This window comes from Hemiscyllium ocellatum, chromosome 3 (assembly GCF_020745735.1).
Source record: "Hemiscyllium ocellatum isolate sHemOce1 chromosome 3, sHemOce1.pat.X.cur, whole genome shotgun sequence".
Taxonomy (NCBI): domain Eukaryota; kingdom Metazoa; phylum Chordata; class Chondrichthyes; order Orectolobiformes; family Hemiscylliidae; genus Hemiscyllium; species Hemiscyllium ocellatum.
The window spans coordinates 138,001,284-138,026,507 of NC_083403.1; the positions used below are offsets into that span (position 1 = coordinate 138,001,284).

A 25,224-nucleotide genomic window follows, 5' to 3' on the forward strand; every position below is an offset into this window, starting at 1 on the left:
CCCGGAACTCCTTTGTAGTTTGGTTTGAGCAACTTTTGCTCACCTGAAAAAACACCGTGAATACTGCGAACCCGAGCCAGGAACAGCCCACGGTGGAAATGTTCAGCAGGACAAACAAAAAGGAGTCTGTGAACAGCAGCCAGAATAAACGGTCCAGGTTGATTACCGTTTGTTAGAATTGGCAGCGGGTTGGGCTGGAAGGCGTGGAGTTATACAAGAGTCGTGGTGGGGACGGGGAGGGGGATGGAGAAAGAATGGTGGGGAAAATATGCAAATTGGCCCATTGTCTTTGAGAGTGAAGTCGAGTTTATCCCATCTCAGACCTCCCTCAGGCTGTTCAATACATCAGTCTGTCCCAGTACTAACAATGGATCTGAAATCTGGGATATGGTTAGGTACAGCGAGTAAAACATTACAGGACACCCTTTAAGGTTGAGACATAGTGATAGTCAGATATGTACAGCACAGTCCAACTCGACCATGTTGACCAGATATTCTAACTTAATCCAATCCCATTTGCCAGCATTTGGCCCACATCCCTCTAAACCCTTCCCATCTTAGTGTGTATCTCGATAAAGAACAGTCTTTCTGTCTTGGAAAACAGTAGGAATGATGGTTGCTCGATAGCACACAGGCAGAGCCAAGCTGCAGAACGGGAGAATAGAAAGACCGGAAGACTATTCGTGCAAGTAGGTGGGGTTCAGACTGATCATTCATGCCGTGTATTATTGTGTAAGCAAGCATCTGAGTATAGCTGGGAAAACTTCTGTCCCTTTGAGTTCCTCAGTGTTGAATTAGCCTGAACGTTCTACTTTAAGAATTCAAATTCTGGCAAATGGTTCCATGCTGTTTGTTTTATGCGCTATGAAATCTTGGTTGGGCGCCTTATGCGCTTCGTGTTACATTTCACTTACTTTGTCCTTTCAGGTGATACGATAGTGGGGTGTGAGCGGTGTGAAGAAGGGGTAGACCTCTGGGCTGGTATCACTGGCCCATTTCGCGTTGGGCCACTTCTCCGGCCAGCCCGCAACTCAGTCTCCAACTGAGTTAGTATGTGAGAGCGGCCTCACTCCAGGAAATGGCGTTGACAGGCAACTCCCACCAGGAGAGGGGGCCTTGCCTCGTCCAATCAGGCCTGACTTGGAGAAGCCGGTGTTGGACTGGGGTGTACAAATTTAAAAATCACACAACACCAGATGAAAGTCCAACAGGTTTACAATCTTATGCTCCACAATCACCTGATGAAGGAGCGTCGCTCAAAAAGCTAGTGCTTCCAATTAAACCTGTTGGACTATAACCTGGTGTTGTGGGATTTTTAATTTCGACCATTTAGGCTTGACTTGGCTTGTGGTTCCGAGGAGCTGGCAGGATGAGACCACTCAAAATCCCCAAGGTCTTGAACGAAGGTCAGCACTCTGCTCCAGATGTCCTGGGCAGTGCCTGCCTCCGGATGTGTTGCTCCTCCTCTGGACCGTGTGTGTGTGTGTGTGTGCAGAAGAGTGTGTGTGAGGCTGACACCATGCAACTCGCCCTCACCTACAAATTACATGGCCATTTTTGCTGGATTTCTCTTCATTCTTACTTTCGTTTACCACAACCTTTACATTGGAAGCTATTGAATGGGTAGTTTTGTAGAGTATCACATTCTAACGCAAGGCCATTGAGCTGAAATGTTCTTGTTTGTTTCTCCACAATTGTTCTCTGACCTGCTCGCAGTCTCCAGCATTTTCTGTTTCCAGTTCTTGCTAATCATGAACGTGGAAACATAGCAGAGAGGAGCAGGAGTAGGTCATTCGCAGCAACCCCTCTTCCCACCCCCCAACCCAGCCTGCTCCGCCATTCATTTTGATAACAGCTGATCATCCTACTCAATATCCTCATCCCTCCAGATCCCTTGATGCTGTTAACCACAAGAACTGTATCTGCTTCTTGAAACCATGATGTTTTGAACTCAACCACTTTTACCACTCTCTGGGTGAAGAAATTTATCCTCATTTCAGTCCTAAAAGGGTTACCCTTTCTGCTTAAACTATGCCGCCTGATTCCGGACTCCCCCGCCATAGGGAACATCCTTCCTGCATCTAACTTGTCTCCTCCTGTTAGAATGTTATAGGTTCCTCGGAAAGTTTCCCCCTCATTCTCCTAAACTCCAGGAAAGACAATTCTAAGCAACTGGCATTAGACCATAAGACATAGAAGCAGAAATTAGGCCAATCGGCCCATCGAGTCTGCTCCACCGTTCAGTCATGGCTGATAAGTTTGTCAGCCCCATTCTCCCACTTTCTCCATGTAACCCCTAATTCCCTTGATACTCCAGAACCTATCTATCTCAATGTTAAATATACTCAATGACCTGACCTCCACAGCCTTCTATCTCCATCTCTCCTCATGTTAATCCTGCAATCCCTGGAATCAGCCTGGTAAACCTTCAGTGCTCTCTCTCTTTCTCTCTCTCCCTCTCTATGACAAGAACATCCTTCCTCAGGCAAGGAGACCAAAGCTACACGCAGCACTCCAGGTGTGGCATCATCAATGAGGAGAAAGTGAGGACTGCAGATGCTGGAGATCAGAGCTGAAAATGTGTTGCTGGAAAAGTGCAGCAGGTCAGACAGCATCCAAGGAGCAGGAGAATCGACGTTTTGGGCATAAGCATTCCTGAAGAAGGAACCAATGCCAGGTATAATTGCACAAACCATCCATGTTCAATGTTGTGATTTGTTTGGTTCTCAGCATGTTGTACTTTAGTATTCATGTTGGTATTTTGACATTGCGAGTAAATGACTGTCGAAAGTCAATGTTGCTCACTCGGTCACTGTCGATTCTCCTGTTACGGCCCATTCTTTTATCACCAGCGTCATTGCAACTCCATCAATCTTCCAATGCGAGCGGATGCTTCAGAGCTGACTCCTCACGGTTATAAATGTTGGCACTGAACGACCATGACTTTCTTTCAAAATCAGTTTAGTTTTATGTGTGTGACATGTTTTAAACAATAGTATTCTGAGAAACACAGAGTCAAACGTCAAAAAATGCAAAACGTTTCCGGTTCCCATAAGTTAATACAAAAAAAGATCACTTTAAATTGGAAGTCGAATCAAGAATTTATGATTTTCTTTCTTTGTTTAGATTGAAACGTTTTCAATGCGTTGCTGAGGTACATCCAACGAGTCACGTTGGTAATTTAAACATTACTTTTAAATCTTCAGAACTTCCAAACCAGGATTCACAAAAAGAAAAAAAGAATGAGGGTGGAGAGTTGATTGTACAATTTTCAGCACCTTTCCACAGAGGCTGCTAATACAGTGTCTGTTTCCGATGAAGAATGATCTGGTGTCTGGGAGGTCAGCAAATCCAATGTAATTAAACTCCTGAAAGAGATGCCCTACAGAACATGAAGGAAATGCGTCCAGTCATTTTACCGCCAGAAATCATTATTTACTTAAAGTCCCAGGTGATATCAGATTGAAGTTACATTTACAAGTAATGCTGATTCTAATTGTTCCAGTAAATAATATAGAGTACTGTATCACACAAACCAGAGAGATTAAATGTTTGGTTCCTGGTCTGTGATCTAACTTAGAAACCTCTTTATTAGCTTGGGTTTAATCAGGATGAGATCAGTCAGCACTCCCATTTCTAAACAAAATAAAGAAAAGCGAAAGTAAAAATCCGAAACGAAAACAGAAATTTGCTGGAGAAACTCAACAGGTCTGACAGCATCTGCAGAGAGGGAAACAGAGTTAACCTTTCTGAGTGGAATTTTGAAGAAGAGTCGCTGGCCTCGGAACGTTAACTCTGTTTTCTGTCTCCCCAGATGTTGTCAGACCCTGCTGAGTTTCAGGCAATTTCTGTCCCTCTTTTGTTTCCGATGTCCATACTCCGCAGGTCCTTGTTTTATTCCGTATTAGGAAGTCGTGGTAAAAAAAATTCCTCTCAGATTTGGATTCTTCAATCTAAGGGAGGTGTTCATGCGAGAGATACTGATATCTGGAGTGAACTCGTGGAAAGCGATCCCTGTGCTATCCCTCAGAGAGAATACAGTTGCCAAGTGGTTACCGCGAGAATCCGCTGGTACAATAAATAATGTGTGCAATGTTCGAAGGTGCTTTCTTTAATTATTCATAAAAAATATTTAATAAAACTTATAGTCTGTACAAAACAATTGGAGGAGAATTAGAAGACATTACAAAGAGTGTTTACTTCCCATATATACTGCTATATTATATTTCCAGGAAAACGGATTGCCGTTTACACAAAATTTACAGTTTCAGTATATACATTCAATTTAAAGCGTAGAATACATACATATATATATATATAGACAGTGCATTAATAACGGCTGGTGGCAGATTGCTGAACTCTACTGCATTCTCAGAAAGAGAACTGTGCTTGAGAAGTGATTTTACCAACAGAATGGACCATTGCCAACTTCAGTAAAATTCCTATGGGATCCATACAATGAGGGGGTGGGGGTTGGGGGGGGGGGGGGTGCGGTGGGATGGGGAGAGAGAGGCAGAGTATCCAGTTCCTAACAGCACCTTAACCTGACAACCAGCTGGAGGCACTGTGCACTTTCCACGCAAAACTGTTTCTTTTTACTGTCGTCTTTAACAGGGAGACGTTAAGGAAATCGACATATATGTATATAGGCGTAATTGTATTGTTAATGTATCGAAGTAAATATCTGTACCGTTTCGGAAAAGGGCCCCAAACTTCAGGAGCATCGCAGATGTTAAACTGCAGCGGGATTTTGGGGCCCGGGAGCTGTAACCAGCGCTGACTCCTTTACGATAAAACACACTGGACATCAGAAAAGGTATCAGAAATGCTTGGAGAAACTCTCATCTGTGGAGAGAGAGAAAGCAGTGTTCACGTTTCTGGTCTACTGAGTCTTCTTCAGAAAGGGAATCTTCAGTTCTGAAGATGGGTCACTGGACACGAAGCGTTAATTCTGCTTTGTCTCTTTTTTTGGAATTATGATTTGGAGATACCGGTGTTGGACTGGGGTGGACAAAGTTAAAAATCACACAACACCAGGTTATAGTCCAATAGGTTTAATTGGAAGCACTAGCTTTCAGAGCACTGCTCCTCCTTCAGGAAGGAGCGGCGCTCCGAAAGCTAGTGCTTCCAATTAAACCTGTTGGTTTATCGAATTAGTCTTTTACAAAGCACTTTAGCAAGCTGTTCAGTTAGATAGGGACAAATGTTGTTTTAGTTTGAATCCAGTTGAAATAGCCCGCCTAAAACTAACTTGTGTTGGTAAAAAAAAACACGTTCAGGTGCTGCGGAGTTCGATGCAAACACCTTTTTATTCCGTTTGGCAATAACAGGCGGCATTAAAATACTGAGACTGGGTGAAAAACAAGGCACGTTTGGATTCTCTGCATTAATTGAAACCTCAAGAGAAAAGACCTTCTCCCAGCCCAAGATAAACCAAACATTATTCTTTAAGATAGAGCATCTCAGTCACTGTTTCGGATAGCTTGCTTCTCCCTCGATCCGGTACACAGAAATGCTCAAACCTAACTTAAAGACCAGCTAGCGTCAATATGTTCTTCATTTGCTGCTGTGGCAGCGCTTTAGACTTGAATAAGGTTTACAGTGTGTTTAACGGAATACAAATGGTTCCTTGAAGATGAAGATTCGGCTCCATGTTAAATAAAGGCAGTACCGTCTCATGCTGGAATGTCAATCGACGAAGATGTCAATTGCGTTTATAGGTGTATCTAAATGCAAACATCAGTGAGCAGGAGAACTCTCAGATGAGTGAGCCGTGATACCAATTCGATCACAGTATATTTCCACCGTACTGTAGGCCAACGGAAGATGCAAGAAGGTGTAGCACATAGTGAACCAAGCCAAGTCTATGAATAAAGGGCCAAGTAAAAAATCACACCGCGCCAGGTTATAGTCCAACAGGTTTAATTGGATGCACTAGCTTTTGGACCGCTGCTCCTTCATCAGGTGGTTGTGAAGGAGCGTCGCTCAGAAAGCTAGTGCTTCCAATTAAACCTGTTGGACTATAACCTGATGCTGTGTGATTATTAACTTTGTCCACCCCAGTCCAACACCGGCTCCTCCAAGGAAGACGGGTATGCCATCCGGGACTGAGATGGAGAAGAATTTCTTCCCTCAGAGAGTTGCGAACCCGTGGAATTCTCCCACCCCCACTGGAAGCTGTTGGGGCCAGTACATTAGATATAGTCAAGAGGGAGCTGGAACTGGTTCGTGTGGCTAAAGAGATTAAGGGGTATGGGGAAAGGGTGGGAATGGGATACTGAACCTGCATGATCAGCCATGATCATATTGAATGGTGGTGCAGGCTCGAGGGGCCGAATGGCCTATTCCTGCTCCTGCTTTCTATGTTTCTAAGTTAGTCCGTCCTCACCGTGCTGCTGTCTTATTTCCCGCGGCGCGAACAGGGACCAAGTCCTGTGATTGAATCTCGGGACTAGAGGGTTTCCACCTGGGCACTGGCCGCTTTGAAAAATTACAAAAAAACTGTTAACAAGATCAACCAGGAATAATTAGCTGTCTTGACCCTCATGACTGGGAAAGCTGGTGATTTCAAATAAACTTGTTAGACGATGACTTAGTGCCGTGTGACTTCTGACCTTGTCATGACTATGCCCAACAAAGGTCTTGTAAGTTTTATAAATGGAACATTTACACCGTCACTATATATATTTTTCTTTAATTTTACAATCATTGGTTGTCTTTACAACAAGGCGCAACCCACCCTCGGGTCTGCGGGTCTGTGAAGGACCTATTTCAGTAGGGGGAAAGGTTCACTCTGTCTGTACTAATGGTGCTGGAGGTTAATGCATGTTCAGTAGCTCGGCACTCAGTAATCTTGGACAATTACAGGCAGCGAGATCGCGGGTGGCCGTTACTGCGTTCAGGAAATCAGAGGTAGCCAACAGATATTGAAAACAGGACTTCATAAAACATAATTCTTTAAAGGTGCGGAATTTGTATTTCGCCCGCGCCTGCGTTGTGAGGATGTAAACTCGGTTACGCAATGTTCAATCTATTTTCTGTTCCACCCCATCTGCAGTGAGAATGTTATGTCGTGCTAAAAGTTTTATCACAGGAAGTAAGAGCCGAAAGTTTATTTCATTGCTAGTCCTGAGCTTTTCTAAAACAACTAACTTGGAAAGGTGCGCGCACCATACCTTGCAAATAATAGTTTGGAAAAGCGTTGGAGTTGAAATCCCCACTTGTTTTATGATTTCTTGGGGCGAAGTTGGAACGCTACAGTAAATACACTTCATCTGCGCCCATGACCTTGGGCCCCAGGCGGAAAGTCTGACCTTAACCAGCACAAGAGATAATGAACGACAGAATGGTTAGTGACACCTATAACAGTGCACTCATCTTCACAGCCAATTGCTCTCTCGTCGAGACGGAAGTCTAAGTTGAACGCATACACTGTCATCATCTTACAGCAATCCTCTCAGACAGGAACCAGCCAAGCAGTTCAGCACGGGGAGGGGGTGGGGGATAGCAGGATGTCGCCTCGAACCCCAACCCGCCCCCGCCCCTTTCTTTCTCCCCCCACCCCGCAGACTTCCAGAGCACAGAAGCTCTCTGTGGTATCGTGCGGCAGACTTTGACTTGCCTCAGTATCTCAGCTGAGGTTTTAAACAGCACGGTGCTGGAAGAGCACGGGAGTTAAAGGGACAGTGAGACGCCGCGTTTCCTCTGTAGTGGCATTTCTACAAATACAAATCCCCAAGCATTTCTGGGGATCTATGAATTGGGGGGGGGGGGGGGGGGTTGCCCGCTGATTTTTGGAACTAGTACTGTTGGTTTGCTTTATGATCTGAAAGGCAGGGACTGACAGGGCGAGAGGAGTGGGGTCACCTTTACTTAAAGCACTGTTTCCGGTCCAGAAACCTGCCCCTCGAAATCGGAGTTCCTCACAACTGAACACATCACAACAATGGAGCAAGGTTTTCTTGTCGGCCCAACTGGATCGTCCAACCCATAATACAGGCACAGGTCCATGACTACTTTCATTTCACCCGAGTTAGTGTTTAAAATATGCAGCTAGTTTAATTTATGACCATGAGCCAACTCCTCTGCCGTCTGAAGTAAGCGTTGTCTTACAATGCTACACGAAAAGGAATACATTAAATAAGAACATTTCAGCGAATAAATCACCTCCTCATCTGAATTATGGAATTCCATTTTTGTGACAAGTGCAATATTCATATCTCACTCGTGAAACTTAAATGGAGAGATTCTTGTTCATTCTAAAGGAATGGGTCTCATTTGAACTGCACTTTCATTGTACAGTAACTGTTATACAAATGTAAGGCTCCAACATGATTTTGTAGCTGCATTTGTTTGGGTTCTTTGCTTTTTTTTTCCAAAAAAAATAAAGTCAACACTTCGACCATTTACACTTCTGAGTTCATTTCATTCTCGGCAATAATTCTGCCAGAATTGCTTAGCAACATTGCCTCCTCTAACAAGAGGAGAAAGAAACAAGCTTCTCGGTCACTCATTTCAATGCAGCTTGTCCTGGAGAGTAGAATTGCTTGCGTATTGTGTACATCAGTGACCCCGCATCAAAAATAACTCACTACATGGGAAGACTTTGGAACTCCACTAGAGACTGAATTAGGGACATGCAAGTCCAAGTTCTTCAGCAATTTACTTGCATTTATTGTATTAAAAATCAAACAGACCACATTTTATTGACTATTATTGACTCCAAATGATGCTCTGTGAACAATCGATCTTGCCTACTTAAAGCGAATGCCTCACTTTGCAAATAAAACAATTCGCACATTCTTTTCATATGAGTCGAATAGGTTCAGTTAGTGTGCCAGTAAAATAAACTGTTAAAAGAAAACAGTAGATAAGTGCAGGCAAGATTGGTGTTCTCAATGATGGAGTCGTGAAGCACGGAAACAGACTCTTCGGTCCATGCCAACCATAATCCCAAACTAAATAGTCCCACCCGCCTGCTCCTGGCCCAGGCGCCTCCAAACCTTTCCTATTCATGTGTTCATTTAAGGGTCTTTTTAAACATTGTGCCCACCTCCACCACTTCTTCAGGAGGTTCATTCCACGCGCCAAATACCCACTGTGAAAAAGTCCCTCCTGGATTTTTAAAATCTCTCTTTTCTCACCTTAAAAATGTGACCTCTAATCTTGAAATCTCCCGCCCTATGGAAAAGACACTTACCATTAACCCTATTTATATTTCGCATGATTTTATAAACTTTTAGAAGGATACATCTCAACTTCCTACGGCCCTGTGAGAAAATCCCAGTCTATCCAGCCTTTCTTCATAACTCAAACCTTCCACAGCCGGCAACATCCTGGTCAATCTCTTCTGAACCCTCTCCAGCTCAATAATATCCTTCCTGTAACTGGTCACCAGAATGGTCACAGTATTCCAGTAGAGGTCTCACCAATATCCCGTACAACCTCAGCATAAAGTTGCAACTCTTATACTCAAAGGACTGAGCAATGAAGGCAAGCGCGCCAAATGCCTTTTTATTCATTCTGTCTACATGTGGCACAAATTTCAAAGAATTATGCACCTTGGTCCCTGTTTCATGTTTTTGTGTGTGTGTGTGTGTTGGAGATAACGCTCCATTGAAGCGCTACCATTGACCGGGATACCCGAGAGGCGAAATCATTAAAGCAGTCCTATACTGTGCTCACAAGAGCAGGTTTAAGTCTGGGAATTCTGTGGCTGGTACATTCTCACTCCCCAGTGCCCGTCCACCATCTACAAGTCAGGAGGGCGATGGGATATCCTTTAGTTTCCGGGATGGGTGCAGGTGCAACATCACTCAAGGAGACCAACCAGGAGAAAAAACAATCCACCACCTTCAATACTGACTCTGTCCGGCCCTTCAACACCCCCGCTCTCTCCCTCCCACTCCCTCCCCCCTCCCGCACGCCCCCCACATACACACAGGCAGGACCGTATGCCAACTCCAAGAGGCTGTGAAGCAACTTTTTGAGGTTACTTTAGCACACCTTCCAAATCTCCAACCTCTATCGCCTAAAAAAAATGGCAAGGGGAGCAGAAATATGGGAGCATGCCCCACCCCCTGCAAGTTCCCCTCCAAATCACTCAGCATCCCGCTGTTCCTTCACTGTGGCGGGGTCAAAATCCTGAAATGTCCTTCCTAACAGCACTGTGGGCGCCGAACTGCGGACGGATTACGAGAGCACCTCAACACTACTGTCTCTATGACAGTCGGCATTGTTAATAAATGTAGGCAGCACGCCCACATGTCAGCGAATACAGAAAGAGCGTATCCATTAACACTTCATTCAAAGAAACCCTTTCCACCCCCGGAATTTAACATTGATACCACTTTTCTGTGATATTCACTCCTACAATGTGCAGACCGAATTTAGAATTGTCACGAGGTAATTTTCTTTTCACTACCTACGAATCACTGTATTGTAATTCAACAGGACAGCGCGGCTCCCTGAATTCAGGTGCTAATTTATTAAATCTAGTTTTCGTTTAGATGGATGGGACGGGTTGGGAGTGCGATTGCGATGTTGACAATTCCCAAATAGATTGGTTAAATGTTAATCTGTGAGATGGAAAGATGTGGTCTCCGCAAGGATAAAGCTGTTCAATGCCAGCAGTCTGGGTCTTCCGCTTGCAGCTGCCTCCCGTTAGTTAGCACATGTTAGTAATGATCAAAACCAGACGGTCCGCTAAAGGGATGCCCTCGCTGGGGCAATTCAGTGATCAAATTGCAAATAATGACTGAAAGTGGGCGCTAAGTCACGCTACAGGGAGCAGATGGAGTGGATTTTGCATTTAAGTGAACTTCCCAACCTGTCAGTCCCGTCCCCAGAGGACTTTGCTGAACATTTCTGAGCATCAACTGCTACATTGGAGTCAGTCCTTCGCCCCATTTCAGATGGACCCTGTGTGTCTGTGTGTTGATATGTGACTTATAATTCAATCCGCCACATGCTGGGGGAACAGGGGGACATGTGTCTTTCTCTGTTATTGCTACAGGCTCCCCTCACACACACAGACACACACACACATACACCCAGTCTGCATTCCCCCTCGGTCTGGAGGCGAACCTGCCTCCCAGCGCCTCACTGCAACCCGGCGCCTCTGAGCGTGAGTCAGCCCCCAGCAGCGCTCAGCTTCGTGTCCAATCCGCTTCGGGGATGCCCCTGGCCTCTCGTCGGCCATTCGGCCGGGCGCTACCTGCAGCCACACGCTTCCACCGCCATGTCCTCGTACTGTTTATAGACCACATTGTTGCCCGAGTCAATGTAGAGAATACTGATGGCGCTGAGTTTGGATGGAACACAGCAACTCGGTGGCGTGGAGTCCGGCTCCATGGAGTTCATCAGCGTTTGTATGATGGCGTGGTTAGTGGGCTCCAGGTGGGATCTGAGTGGGAAATCACAGATCCCTTCGCAATGGTACGCCTCGTAATCCAAAGGCGCGATGATCCAATCATCCCAGCCCAGCTCCTTGAAATTAACATGAAGCGGTTTCCGGCTGCATCTCGATTTGACTTTTTTCCCACTACCTCTGCTGGGTCTGCTTGTAAAAGCAGTTCTTCTTTTCCTCCGGCGCTTGACACTGGGTTCATTACTGGCTTGCAGCGAGAACGATCCACCCAGTGACTTGATCTTATCTCTGATCTCCCGGAAGAGAGTTTCCCTTCTCTTGGTGTTGCTGAACGCTACAAGAAGCGCTTTCTCCTGGGGCTGCAGATCAGAGCGATTAAATCCCAGCAGTCTGGGGTCTAAAACCTCCTGGGAGTATTCGGAAATCAGTTCCACATCGAAACACAGCACGCTTGCACTGATGTGGCTTTTCAGTAATGCCCACACGTCGAACACTTGCCACTCGGATGAATGGGTGTGCAGGATGTCAACTGTCCGCGAATCCACCCTCCCCGGGCTCCGATTGCCCGGCTCCACACAGGGATACAGCAACATCCGATAGACGCTCCCTCCCCGGGAGAGCGCCTCCTGCAGGTCGGCCGGCAATTTCCGGAAAATCCTCAGCTCAGCTCCCACCAGCTCATCGCTGTCCTGCAGCTTGGAGATATCAAACAGATACCTCTGCCTCTTACCCACGGAGATTCCGTCTGCAAGAGAGAGAAAAAAAGACCAGAGACTGAAACTCAGCACGGACCGTGAATCCAGAAATGGGAGAAAATTGCACACGGAAGAAATTAAAATCAACAACCAAAAAATAAAACAGAAATTGCTGGAAAAGCTCAGCAGGTGATGAAAAGTCGAAGCGTTGACCGACTCTCTCTCCATGGATGTTGCCTGACCCGCTGTGATCTCCAGCACTGTCTTTTGCTGTTATTTTCAGTACAGATTCCAGCATCTGCAGTAAGTTGGCAGTGTCTGTGCTCTGAGGAAGAGTCGCTGGACCCAACACGTTAACTCTGATTTCTCTCCACAGCTGCTGCCAGACCTACCGAGCTTTTCCCAGCAATTTTTGTTTTGTTTCTGACATACAACATCCGCAGTTCTTTCGGGTTTTAGAAATTAAAATAATATTCGATTAAAATCAAGCGAAAAAAAGCTGAACATCCAAGTTTAAGTACAATCAAGAACGTGTTTAAAATGGTTGTAATTTTTAAAAATAAATGCTATTCAGTGTTCAGGGAAATATATTGGAAAACATCCAATTGGACCTTTTTAAATAAATTTAATTATAGCTGAAGTCCACAACTAGAGGGCATAGGTTTAGGGTGAGAGGGGAAAGAGACCTAAGGGGCAACATTTTCACGCAGAGGGTGGTACGTGTATGGAATGAGCTGCCAGAGGATGTGGTGGAGACTGGTGCAGTTGCAACATTTAAGAGGCATTTGGATGGGTATATGAATAGGAAGGGTTTGGAGGGATATGGGCCGGGTGCTGGTAGGTGGGACTAGATTGGGTTGGGATATCTGATCGGCATGGACGGTTGGACCGGAGGGTCTGTTTCCATGCTGTACATCTCTATGATTCTAAATATAACTTTACACGCTTAAAATGGTTGCATTTTTTTTTAGAAAGGATTGCTATTCATTGTTCAAAAACATTTTTTATATAAGTTTAAATTTAGCTGATGTCTTATACCGTTAACCTGCCTGTCGACACCCCGCCATTCCCACCCCTCTTTTTTAATGTTACCCTCCTTGCTGCATATTTATGTTGTAGACTTTTGCGAAACATTTAAGTTGTTAACAACAGGGGTTCACTAAACTGAAGGAGCACTTTGGACTTTCTGTGCAGCTATAAGTCACTGTGGTTTCTATCCGAGTCACCTGTTTGTAAGCTTTGTGACACCATACCTTTACCTTTTCACCCAATTCTATCCCCGCGTAGCCAAATAAAAACAGCTTCCCCTAACGGACCTGATCTCGTCGTAGTGACTGTGGCCTCTGTAGACATACCCCAAGCTAAGTTGAGCGTACGAGAACTGTAAGCACTGCATATTAATGTTTTTTTTAAGGTATCCGCGAGAGTGACAGCTGCAGGTCAGCTGCATAAAGGTACGGGAGCTGAGATTGACAGTCCTTGACCTGATAAAATCATGGAGATGTACAGCACTGAAACAGACCCTTCGGTCCATGCCGACCAGTTATCCCAACCCAATCTAGTCCCACCTGCCAGCACCCGGCCCATCAAATCATCATCACCAAATTCCTACCATAATATCCAGAGAGTCAGCGTTAACTAAAACCATGAGGAACCAGCAATATTCATTGACAAGAATAAAGTAAGATTTGGGAGTGATGTCATAATGTGACTACAATAAATCAGATTAAATAATGATCATTCGTCTGGCTGTGTGCAACTAAAACAACCCTCAAGAAGGTCAAACCCAGGCCAGAGTGAGAGCCTGGTTGGCACTCCTGCCATTGGGCACAACACGGATCTCCCCCATCATCTATGCATAATGACTGTACCTTCTGCAGGATGGATGCCAGTTACTCATTTGACAGAGTTTCTCTTTAACCATCCCCGCATTGACAAGAATGGCTTCTCCTTTACTTTGCACATTACCCCCGATGTAGACACACTTGTCGTTGCTTCAGAAACTGCAGGTTAATATCTGGAATTAGAGTGGTGCTGGAAAAGCGCGGCAGGTCAGGCAGCATCCGAGGAGCAGGGAAATCGCTACTCTAATCATGACTCTAATCTCCAGCATCTGCTGTCCTCACTTTCGCCTAACATCTGGAATTCACTTTCCCACAAATATTGGAAGGCCCATCCGGACAAGAATTGTAGAGGTTCAAAGAGAACCTCCATCCTCATCGTCTAAAAAAAACGAGAGAAAGGCAATGGATATAGTCTTCCCAGGACCATCCAGATGCCAAGAAGGAATATTTAAAAATTGGAAACCCCGAACATAGGAAATACACAAAACCTTCATTAACAATCATCGTGTCTGTCCATAGTTGTAAACCTAATCACTAAACACTTCATTATTACAGTAGTCATTACATTCCCATAGAAAATAAAGCGTCGAGCGAATAAATCTACTTGGATTTTTCTTATGAATTCTTTGTTTTGTCTCTTCTGCTGAAGTCATTTTTTTTTAACTTCCTGGTTCATTTATCTCCATCTTACTGAGATCTGAGCCATTACAGTTCAGAGGCTGTTCACCAGTCTAAGATCTGAAATAGATCCCTTTGAGGAACATTGGGCTGGTTGGACTTGTGTCCACCTGAGTTTAGAAGAGAAGGAGGTGACCTTTAAGAAAGAAAATACAGAATGCAGGCATTGCCACGTGGGCCAGTCCAGGCACCAGCAGTTTCGTCCCTCGAGGACATTAGTGAACCAGATGGGGATGCCCCCATGGTCGTCATTGCACTCTTAATTCCAGATGTTTTGCAGTAGGAATCAAACCCGGGTACCCAGGATATTACTTGGGTGTCTATAATAAGTCTCTAGATAATATCACTAGGCCATCGCAAGATCCAAAGGATTCTGAGCAGGTTAGAGAGAGTATTTCCTCTTAAGGGAAGAACTCGAACTATTGGTTTCTGTTCAAAACAGAGATTGGGCGATTTGGTTTTGTCTGTCAAAGGGTTATGAGTCTTTGGAACTCTCTTCCTGTTAGTGGAAGCTGAGTCTTTGACTATGTTTCAGTCAGGGTGAATACATTCCTGTAAAGCAAGGGGTTGAAATATTATCACGGGTATAGGTGGTTCTTAAATTACAAACACATCAGCAGGTTAGAGGGGCTGAATGCGCTACTCTTGCTGCTTGGATGTGAGTTTAGGTAATAAATAAAAAATATTGGGCGACTGGGGGCGTTACAAATCTGGCCATCTCGTGGTGTCCAACTTCCCCGCAGGTACAACATACAGCATTTTATTTTTATCTGCACATGTACCAAGAAAAACGTTTGTTTTGCGTGCAGTATTGGCATATCATACCATACAAAGTATTGGTCACTGAGCTGATATAGAGCGACTTCACTTAGTTTCCCTTCATAACACATGAGTGCTGAGGCCAATTGTAAAGTTGTTCCTTTAGTCCCCAGCTAACTCAACACACAGACGCCTGTCTTTCTGATCTCTCCAGTCCAGCGCGTCACCGACGTGTACTCGCAATGAGCGCTGTACTGCTTTAAATAAAATGTACCCAATGATGAGAACAAATAAGGTGCATGCAATTAAACAAAAATGCCTTCTCAAATTCGTGCCGGAACTAGGACGAAGTAGTTTTTTAAAAAAAAGGGAAGGATCTTTGTCGATGTGAATGCATTTCAGTGTCAGGAAAAGTATTAATTAAACTCACCCTGCACCCCTCATCCGCCGTTTCGGGGCACACAGTATTCGATATGAAATGTTACTGGACATTCAGTTTTTTTAATGATCAACTACCAAACGAATTAGTTGTCTCCTATGTCAGGATATTACGCTTTAGAGACTAGCCTCGCGTTACATTTTCTTTTTCGGTGGTTTCTAACGCTCAGCGTGGAATACCATCGCCCTGAGCAAATCTCTCATCTTGCCGAATATTAGAGGAAACGAGGCACACACACAAACCGTACAAGGGGGACAACACTTTCGTTCAAATATCGCTTGGCCGGGAACCCGGGAAACTGGGCGATGATGTGAAGGCGCCGTGATGCATTGGCCATCCCTTCCGCAGGTTCGGGGGCGCAAGAATAATTAACAACAAAGGAAAGCGAGGAAGCGCCAAGGCACTGGTGAAAGGCACTTATCCATTTCACAGTACGGAATGATTAAGCTGTTCATTACAGCTGTTCGCACCAGAACACTCGGTTTGACCTAATATGTCGTGGCAAGTGGAAATTCATCTGTAGTGGCCAATTTTCTTTTAATAAAGCAAATCTTCCTTATTAAATCCTCAATGATAGATCACAGTACAGTGGAACATCAGTAATAGAATAAATTGCGATGGTGTAAGTCGATTATTGATCGAATTCCAGCCGAATGCCATATGTAGTTAAAAGGATTCGTGAGAGACTGCCACAAATGTCGCTATGAATAACATTGATAGGACGGTAATGAGCGAGCGCATTTATTTCTACGTTAGAACTGAGAGCAGCCCACAAAATCCAAACAGCTACGATATTTAATTTGTTCCTAAGCATTTCCACTTTGAACGTCTCCTGTTGTACCAGGCCAGAGAGAATACGGTCACATTTGGGAAAAAAGAACACCAGTAGATACTCGGTCCGTCAGAGTCTGTACTGGGTACACTGGGATAAAGACCAAGCACCCGGAATTAACAAAATACATGCTTTTCCTTTTCAGTCGCTAAATGACCTGCATGGTTTTTTTCTCTGCTTCATTTCAGACGTCCAGCGCTTAAAGCATTGCGCTGTTACTAGCTTGTATTTATACTCAGTGCAAACCCAACTGTGGAGTTTCAGTCGCTTTGGAAGTGAAGGTGCGAGTTGCTTTCTGGGTTTACCCAGGAATAGTTTAGTTTAAAAAAAACATAAACAACTGAAAGTGGCTGCAGATTTCAACCAGATCCAACAAGAGGAGCGAGGAATGATTTGGCGTTAGCTCCGTGTTCGGAATATAAACCGAGCGAGGCCATAACTCTCTCTTCCGCTGGTCTCTTTTTTGTTCAAAATCAGAAGTCACACGACACCAGGCTACAGTCCAACAGGTTTATTTGAAATCATAAGCTTTCAGAGCAGCGCTCAAATAGACCGGTTGGACTATAACTTGGTGTGACTTCTGACTTTATCCACCCCAGCCCAACACCGGCACCTCCACATCACCGGCTGCTATTTTCTGTTTAATCTGAGAGTTTTAGTGTGTCACACCCTCTCTTGGCGTATTCAAAGGAAGGGTCAGACGTTTTAGACTCAGAGATTTTTGCCTTTTTTTGAAAAAAAGAGAACCCTTAATTACGGTCACATTTCTATAGCATTTCTGAACGAAAATCCTTTAATTTCGTTCCCAGGGATACTCTCTGGTTCCTGGAGAGAAAGACTGGAGCCCTAGCGCTGATGGTACAACATTCCCTTCGGTTTAACACAGAGATGCACACCTGCAAATGTGTTGCTGGTCAAAGCACAGCAGGCCAGGCAGCTCGAAACGTCGAATTCCCTATTCCTGAGATGCTGCCTGGCCTGCTGTGCTTTGACCAGCAACACATTTGCAGCTGTGATCTCCAGCATCTGCAGACCTCATTTTTTACACAGAGATGCACACGTCAATTTCACGTTAGCATGTTGCCTTCTGGAGAACCGCAGTTTCCTTTCTGATAATTCCCCAAGATTGAAACCAGATACAATTAATTACCTGGATACCGTTGCTGGCTCCTGCCGGTCATGTAACTTTTTTGTGTGAACGTTGAATAACAATTATGAAGGAGAGAGACAGAGGGAGATTACAAATGCTTTAAACAAACGGATGACCGGGTCAGTTTCCCAGTAGCATTGAATGCTGAATTCACAGCCTGTTATTCAAATCTTCTTCCTTCCGGAATCACCTCAGCAGTTCCCGCTCTTAAGGTAATGAAGGGCTTATGCTCGAAACGTCGAATTCTCTACTCCTGAGATGCTGCCTGGCCTGCTGTGCTTTGACCAGCAACACATTTGCAGCAGTTCCCGCTCTTAAACTCACTTCAGCAATATTTCACTGAAATCACGTCTTTTTCCCCATTTCGTTCATTGGCAGGAGCATGGTGCAGGGTTGAAGAGTTTGCTGGATCTTTAGCTAAGGCTTATTTAATTTGGTTCCCGCATTTATTACTGTAATTATTTATCCGCCCTAACACGTGAGTCGGGGTCAGAATGAAAATCTACCTTGTTGCAAAACAAAACATGAACAGGGGGTTTAGAATGTCCTCAGTTCAGAGGACTGACTCCGGGCTGGCCGGCCGCAGCTAGTGTACTGTGCAAATAAAATTTCAAAATGAAAACTAACTTGTTGAAGCGCCGCTAGCCTGCAGGTACCAGACTATAGCAATCATTTGGAAGCTGGATCCCCCTCGCCTCTTCCTTTACTCCCCATTGCAGTTGAAATCCGAGCAACTTTACTGAACGTCAAAAGGTACACCAAATCCAAGTTGTGAAATACAAGGCCAAAATGTCATCTGTGGTGTCCCCGTTGTGTCTTGAGTTACTTTCCACTGAATGGGCTGTTCAACATGCCTGCTAGACTCACACCCAGGGACTATGTCAACTGAGTTTGTCCGAATGTATTGGGACAACCCGTCGATCCAATCCGGGTTAAATACTGCACTGTTTTGCATTAGATGTGGAATAATTAACTTGATTTTATTGCCTTCTGGCTGCGGTTTCAGACTGTGTAGAACTCAAACGACCACTTCATGAGCTCAGCAATCAGCTACTCTATAAAAATTACACACAGCACAGTCATTGGTCGGTTCTTTTCTATTTCCTGCGGGCTATTTTCGGTTGTGAAATGTGAACGCGCAAATTGAGTTTGGTGTGAATTCAAGTTATTCACGAGCTCAACAAATATGACACAGGGCCGGGCAAAACAAGACATCCGACCTAAACAGGCGGTACTCTGTATGGAAAAAGGCAGCAACTTTCCAGCTTTACGCCGCTCTGAGATATTTTCCAGTCACCCTGCTCAGAGATGTTATGACGAACATCTAGAGCAGGTGGGAGTTGAACCCGAGTCTCCTGGTATAGAGGTACAGGCACTACCACTGCAGGTCTCCCGTGTTACGGGTAAGGACATTACCACTTCATCACAAAAAAATCCTAATATTTTACACTGCTTTTACACTGATCACGAGAGAGGGGAGCAGCAATGTTCAGTTCCTCATGTGCTTTTCAGGTGAAACGGGTGGTTTGTGAACGGGAGGGTTTTACCCCGTGAATGGTGTGTTGCTGCTGACTTAGGGTGTGCACTAACATTGCTGAAGACCCGTGTCTCACCGTCCACTTTAACAGAAAATCCTCTGATCGCTAAGCTTTTCGGCTGGAATGGTTTTAAACGGGAGCACTGTCCTTTTATCAACTTCCAGACCCAACCTGTTTACAAAATATTTTGGTGCTTGAAAGAAGAAATACTTTCCCAGAACGTTAGCAACAGAGACCTGTCCAGAGAAGAATTGAGCACTGGTAAAGCGTTATGATTTCCATTTGCTCTGGTATAAGTGAACATTGAGGCTTTGTGCATCTCGCTCAGACAGTCCGGGTTTGGTCATTGTTCCTCGGCTGCTACAATCTCAAGCACATTCCCGAGCCCCTGTTTACCAACATTATCAGTAAATACCATGCTTTGATTCACAACAAGGGCACTTTCTATCAGCGTTCCATTGTGAAGCGTTTATGGGGCCAACTGAAGTTGAGTAGGGCGCTATATAAGTCGATGCATCTGTCTATTTTTCAATTGAGGCCCATAAAATGGTCGCTACTAACCAGCGGGAGCAGCTATGTCGGAGAATTTCAGCATCTCAAACTAGTGAATCTCAAAAAGAAAACAAGAGATTCCCGACTCACGGTGGCGGAATGAGATGGACAAGAGCAAGCAAACTTGCTGAAACCCTGGTGCTGTGTGTCGGAGCAAAATCTGCTCGGATATTCCGTGGGGCTAAGGCAGCGCATGATTGGAAATGCAAAATCCCTCCGAAAGGATTCTCGCTGAATAATTTTAGGGTACACGGTTTAGTCGCGGACATGCAGAAACTGCAATGTTGATTTTTCGCCGAGTTTCTCGGGGACCAGTCAATTGCTCAGTTACCAAAATACTACACTTTAATCCGATTTCTGCAATACTTGCATTTAATGAAATAAATCTTTTTTTCATTATTTAACAAGGTCCAAACAATTGAGAAATGTTCTAATATTGATGTCATGCTCAGACTTAGAGTTTTTCGCCAGCCGGTGTTTTTAAATGATTAATTATTGGAGTCACCACTCTGTGTGGTGTATCTGCGACCGTTTACACACTGGTAGCAAAACCAGAGACAGATGCCGGGAGTGAACAATCATCACAACTCACCCAGAATCGACACGGAGTTTCACTGAACCACCCACCTGCACAGGTTCTCCACATTTCAAACATAACAAGATAAGAACTAGGAGCAGGAGTGGGCCATCTGGTCCATCTTAGTCTGCTCCACCATTCAATCAGATCATGACTGATCTTTTCATGGACCCAGTTCCACCTCCCCACCCTCTCACCGTATCCCTTAATTCCTTTACTGTTAAAAAAAAAGGCTACCTTAGCTCTAAAAACGTGTACTCAAGTAGCGCCAACTCCTTCCCTGGGCAGGGAATTCCACATATTTGTAATTCTCTGGCTAAAGAAGTTCCTTCTCAATTCGGCCCTAAATCTGTTCCCCCTAATTTTCAGGCTCTGCCCTCTTGTCCTAGTATCCCCTGCCAGTGTGGACATCCTCTATATGTCCATCTTATCTAACCCCTTCATAATGTTATATGTTTGTATCTGATCCCCCGTCATTTTTTAAAATTCCAATGAATATAATCCCAGTCTACTCAATCTCTCCTCCTAAACCAACCTCCTCAACTCCGGAATCAACCGAGCGAACCTCCTCTGTACCCTCAGGACACATGCTTCCCTTTTTGAAAAAAATACATTGGACTTAACTGAACTGTTTCACTAATCTCGAAGCTGCAAGGTTCAGTACAAACTAGGAGAAAACTACAGTGATTTCTCACAGCCCAAGATCTAGGCGTCCGGTATTACACTGAACTGGGAGGCAACCCGACTGTATGTCCCCAAAACAGAAACAGCTGGAGAAACTCTGCAACATCGACGGAGAGAGAAAGCAGGGTCAAGGTTTTGGGTCCAATAACCTTTCTTCAGAACGGAACTGCTGAGTTTCTCCAGCAATTTCTGCTTTTGTTGCCCATTTCTAGCGTCTGCAGATCTTTGTTTTGTCAGGGGTCAAGTGAAGTGCACCTGGGTGGCCACTCTCCAGGGCATTACTGCATTAGAATACTCGGATGTCTGAGAAGATTAGAGTTAATATCTGGATACTGATTGCGGACTGTTAGTTGGTCAACTGTGGCTTTTTTTTTCACTGTGAGTGGTAGTGCGTTAAGAAACGGTGATGTTGCAGCATCTCCAAGACACAGGATCAACAGCCAGGATGGTCCCTATTCTTATAGCTTCCGAGCAAAGCCTTTCAGACAGTTTATACGCATTGTTTACAGCTGTATGATTATTGATAAGAAAAAGTTCCACATTAAATATGTGGAATATTGACAGGCTACTTGTCAAACTGCGTCCAAACATCGCACCCTCTTTGAAAAGCCTGTCTTGCTGAATAATTATTTATTCTTTTACAGGTATCTGCATAATTTTCAAATGACATTTGGACCAGAAGAGTCCTATTTAATGTCACTGGAGATTTGATGCAGATTAGTCAGTCCGAACGGAGTTCCGGGTGGTCCTGGGGTCGGGTGTGAGTGAGTTGGGGAGCCAGGGTATAGTGTAAGAGGATATAGCCAATGTCACCTCTACCGCAGACTCACAGAGGGTTTCTATCACAGGTCGATCGTTTAGCGGTGACGATTTGGAACCTCGCTTCCGCAGAGGGATACAACAGAATAGTATTTCCGCCTGAAATTAGTCAACTCCATTGCCCCATGTTGTAATGGTGCTCCAGCAGAGATTAATATAACCCAGATGGTACCCAGTTTAACTCGGCCATGTCTTATTCCGAGGAGTCTTTAGCTTGCTTACGGAGAGAAATTCCTGTCCTCAAAGACAGTGAAACTGAAATGCGCTGGGACATGGAACTGCGCGGCCCGATAAAACGTCAGCTGCTGCTATTTTGGAAATAGGAGCAGGAGTAGGCCATTCGGCCCTTCGAGCCTGCCCCCACCATTCAATAAGATCATGGCTGATCACGCAATCACTGTATCCCCATTCCCACCCTCTCCCCATTCACCTTTAGCCGTTAGAGTCACTCACAGTTCCCTCTTGAATGTATCTAATGAACTGGCCCCAACAGCCTCCTGGGGGAGAGAAATCCACAGGTCCACAACTCCCTGAGTGAAGACATTCTTCCCCATCTCCCCCTGAATGGCTTACTCTTTATTCTCAGACTATAGTCCGTGTAAAGACAGTACTCCGCACCTTTAACGGTCGTGCTCAGCACAAAGAGAGTGACTGCAATGATCTGGGGTATAACTTCATAGCAGCTCGATAAGTTGACAGCAATCCGAATTCAACATTACCTTGCGGCTTAAAGTCCATTCCGTTAAGGAGGCCATCACTCCCTTTTCAACATTAATCTTCCCCCGCACACGCCCCTCACTAACACACTTCTTGCAAATTTCAGCTGGAAGGGCTTTTTGTACCGAGACCATCTTTGAGCGTCTGTTTAGCGCCGAGTATTAAAGCGAACCCGGGGGTCGTGTTTGTCTCAATGTCATTCAATGTTGCAAAAGTTGTTGCATTTAAACGTCACGCGTCAGTTTTTCCTCAATGCGTTCTCCCACATGAAGCAGACCCCACGGCACATGTCGCCCCTCACGCACCTAGCTGAGCACTTTCTGAGGGATAGTCCACTACTGCAAATCCCGGAGATTCGTGACAACTAACCGACAGGGATTTATATTCCCCACCCGCTACCCGCCCCCACACAAACACACACACAGACAGACACACACAGACACACACACACAGACATACAGATACACGGACACAGAGACACACAAACACATGCACAGACACGCACACACACAGACACACAGATACACGGACTCAGAGACACACAAACACAGATACGCAGATACACACACAGACACACACACACAGACATACAGATACACGGACACAGAGACACACAAACACAGACACACACAGATACGCAGACACAGATGTAGACATACAGATATAGACACAAACACACGCAGACATACAGACACACAGATATACATACACATACACAGACACATACACATATATGCACACACAGACACAGACACACGCATACACACAGACACACACATACAGATACACACGCAGACACACATACACACACACGCACAAAAACTATAAAGTGAAACAGAGAGAAAACAAACAAATCTGACCACACGCCATTGGCGCAGCCAACGCAACTGCTTCTGGTGGGAACTGCACATTTGAAGAATTGTTGAAGTAATTTTTTCCCTTCCTCGGGATCTACCCCAAACGGAGGATGGGTGCAGTTTGCTCGAGATCAGGTTAATGTTTCAACTATCGAGAGATCACACTAACTCCCGCTTGGTTTAGGGGACTGGGCAGAATTGAGCTAAGAGAGATGGACACTACATCTTCGTATTTCGCGCCACTGAGCTACTGCTAAAAAGCGCCTTCCCATTTAAACGGCGGGCTGTCTGTGAGTTAACCGAATGCCCCCTTCCCCTGCCCCTGTGTACCCACCGCTGCCTTGCTCCACGAAGCTGGTGACAGTGTTGGCACGGCTGCGGGCCCGGAGAACGCTGCTGTTCCTCCCTCTCCTCTCGGGCTCCGACAGACTCTTGTAAAGTGACAGCATGTAGTCATGGGGCACCACCGAGCCGGGGCCCCGAGGGCGGCTGTGCAGCGCTGATGTGGAACCGGCACCGTCCCGGGAAGAGGAACCGTGCAGGGATCCCAGAGTGGCCGCTTCCAGGAAATCCCAGCAGCAACACAGCGTCCAGCACATCAGCGCTACGGCTCTCCTCGGGCTCTCCATTCCGCCAGGGAGGCGACTTCCAAATGCAGGGGAGTTGCAGCTCGGTGACTGAGCGATGCGTGCACACAAACACACACACACACACCTTCGTCCTGGTTTTACATTAGAGACAGACAGAGAGACAGAGAGACACACACACACACACACACACACAGACAGAGCTGTTCAGACTCCAGCAATGCTCAGGCATCCGCGGAGCAGCACGATCCCACTGCGAATCTGATTGGCTCAAACCTGATCCCACCAAAACCCTTCTCCCCTGAAAAGAAAAATAACTTTTTTTTTCTTCCTCAACAGTTTGTTTTCAGCCACAACTCTGGGCCACAGAAACACCTCGCAAACGAATTCTGACTAAGGATGGAATTCTAATAAAAGAAACTGTCTCATTCCAGCTGTTTTATTTCGGCTTATTTTGGGAGGGAGCGGGTATGTTTTTCCTTTGTTGGGGAGATTTGCATTCTTTCATATATCCTAATTCTGAACTCGACTCGAGAAGTTAACTCTGCTTTCCCTCCATTGATGCTGCCAGACCTGCTGAGCTTTTGCGGCAATTTCTGCTTTGTTTTCGTTCCTTGACTTGCAATTTGACTCGGCTGGAAACAGCAAGTTCCCTTCGGTTAAGGGTCCACTCTAACAGCAAGATGATATAGTTAGTCTGGGGTGCTGCATCTCAACCACCTCTTAAATGATCTTCTTTAAGAAAAATGGAAATTGCACCCGTTTCTCTAGTTCCTTCACTAAGCTAAACAGATATGTGATTGCAATTCGCTGAGGATGGGGGGGGGGGGGGCGTCATAATTTCCTCCCCATATTTCTTTTTTAAATTTCAGAATCTTTGACCCATTCCCTTTGTTGAAAGACTGAATGTCAGGCTGCAGGAATTCTCGACAGTCTTCCTTCCAGTCCCAGGTGAGCTCTGCACAGCATGATGAAGGGCTGCATCTCACCCGGGACAGCACCCCCTCACTCCCCACCCCCTCGTGTGCAGAGCCAGGGAACATGCCGCCTGATGCTCAAACTTCTCAGATGGAACATTTCCGCCTCAAGGCGCTGTTAAGGTCGAGAGAGAGAGAGAGACGGGGGGGG

The 25,224-nt window shown here is 45.3% G+C and overlaps 1 protein-coding gene across 1 annotated transcript; it reads right to left on the minus strand.

Annotated features, from left to right (window-relative positions):
* Positions 1-11,211: 11,211 nt before the first annotated feature.
* gdf7 (growth differentiation factor 7) lies at positions 11,212-23,973 on the minus strand. Its single transcript, XM_060853827.1, has 2 exons — positions 23,844-23,973; positions 11,212-12,113 (listed from the first exon to the last, which is right to left on the minus strand). The coding sequence occupies exons 1-2, from the start codon at positions 23,956-23,958 to the stop codon at positions 11,212-11,214; spliced, it is 1,017 nt and encodes a 338-aa protein (XP_060709810.1). The 5' UTR covers positions 23,959-23,973.
* Between the last annotated feature and the right edge of the window lie 1,251 nt (positions 23,974-25,224).

Excerpts from the sequence above, each read along its gene's own strand:
- gdf7 (XM_060853827.1), bottom strand. The coding sequence starts at position 23,958 with ATGCTGTCACTTTACAAGAGTCTGTCGGAGCCCGAGAGGAGAGGGAGG. Across the intron at positions 12,114-23,843 it reads CTTCGTGGAGCAAGGCAGCG|ACGGAATCTCCGTGGGTAAG; the intron begins GTGGGTACACAG and ends TCTCTCTTGCAG.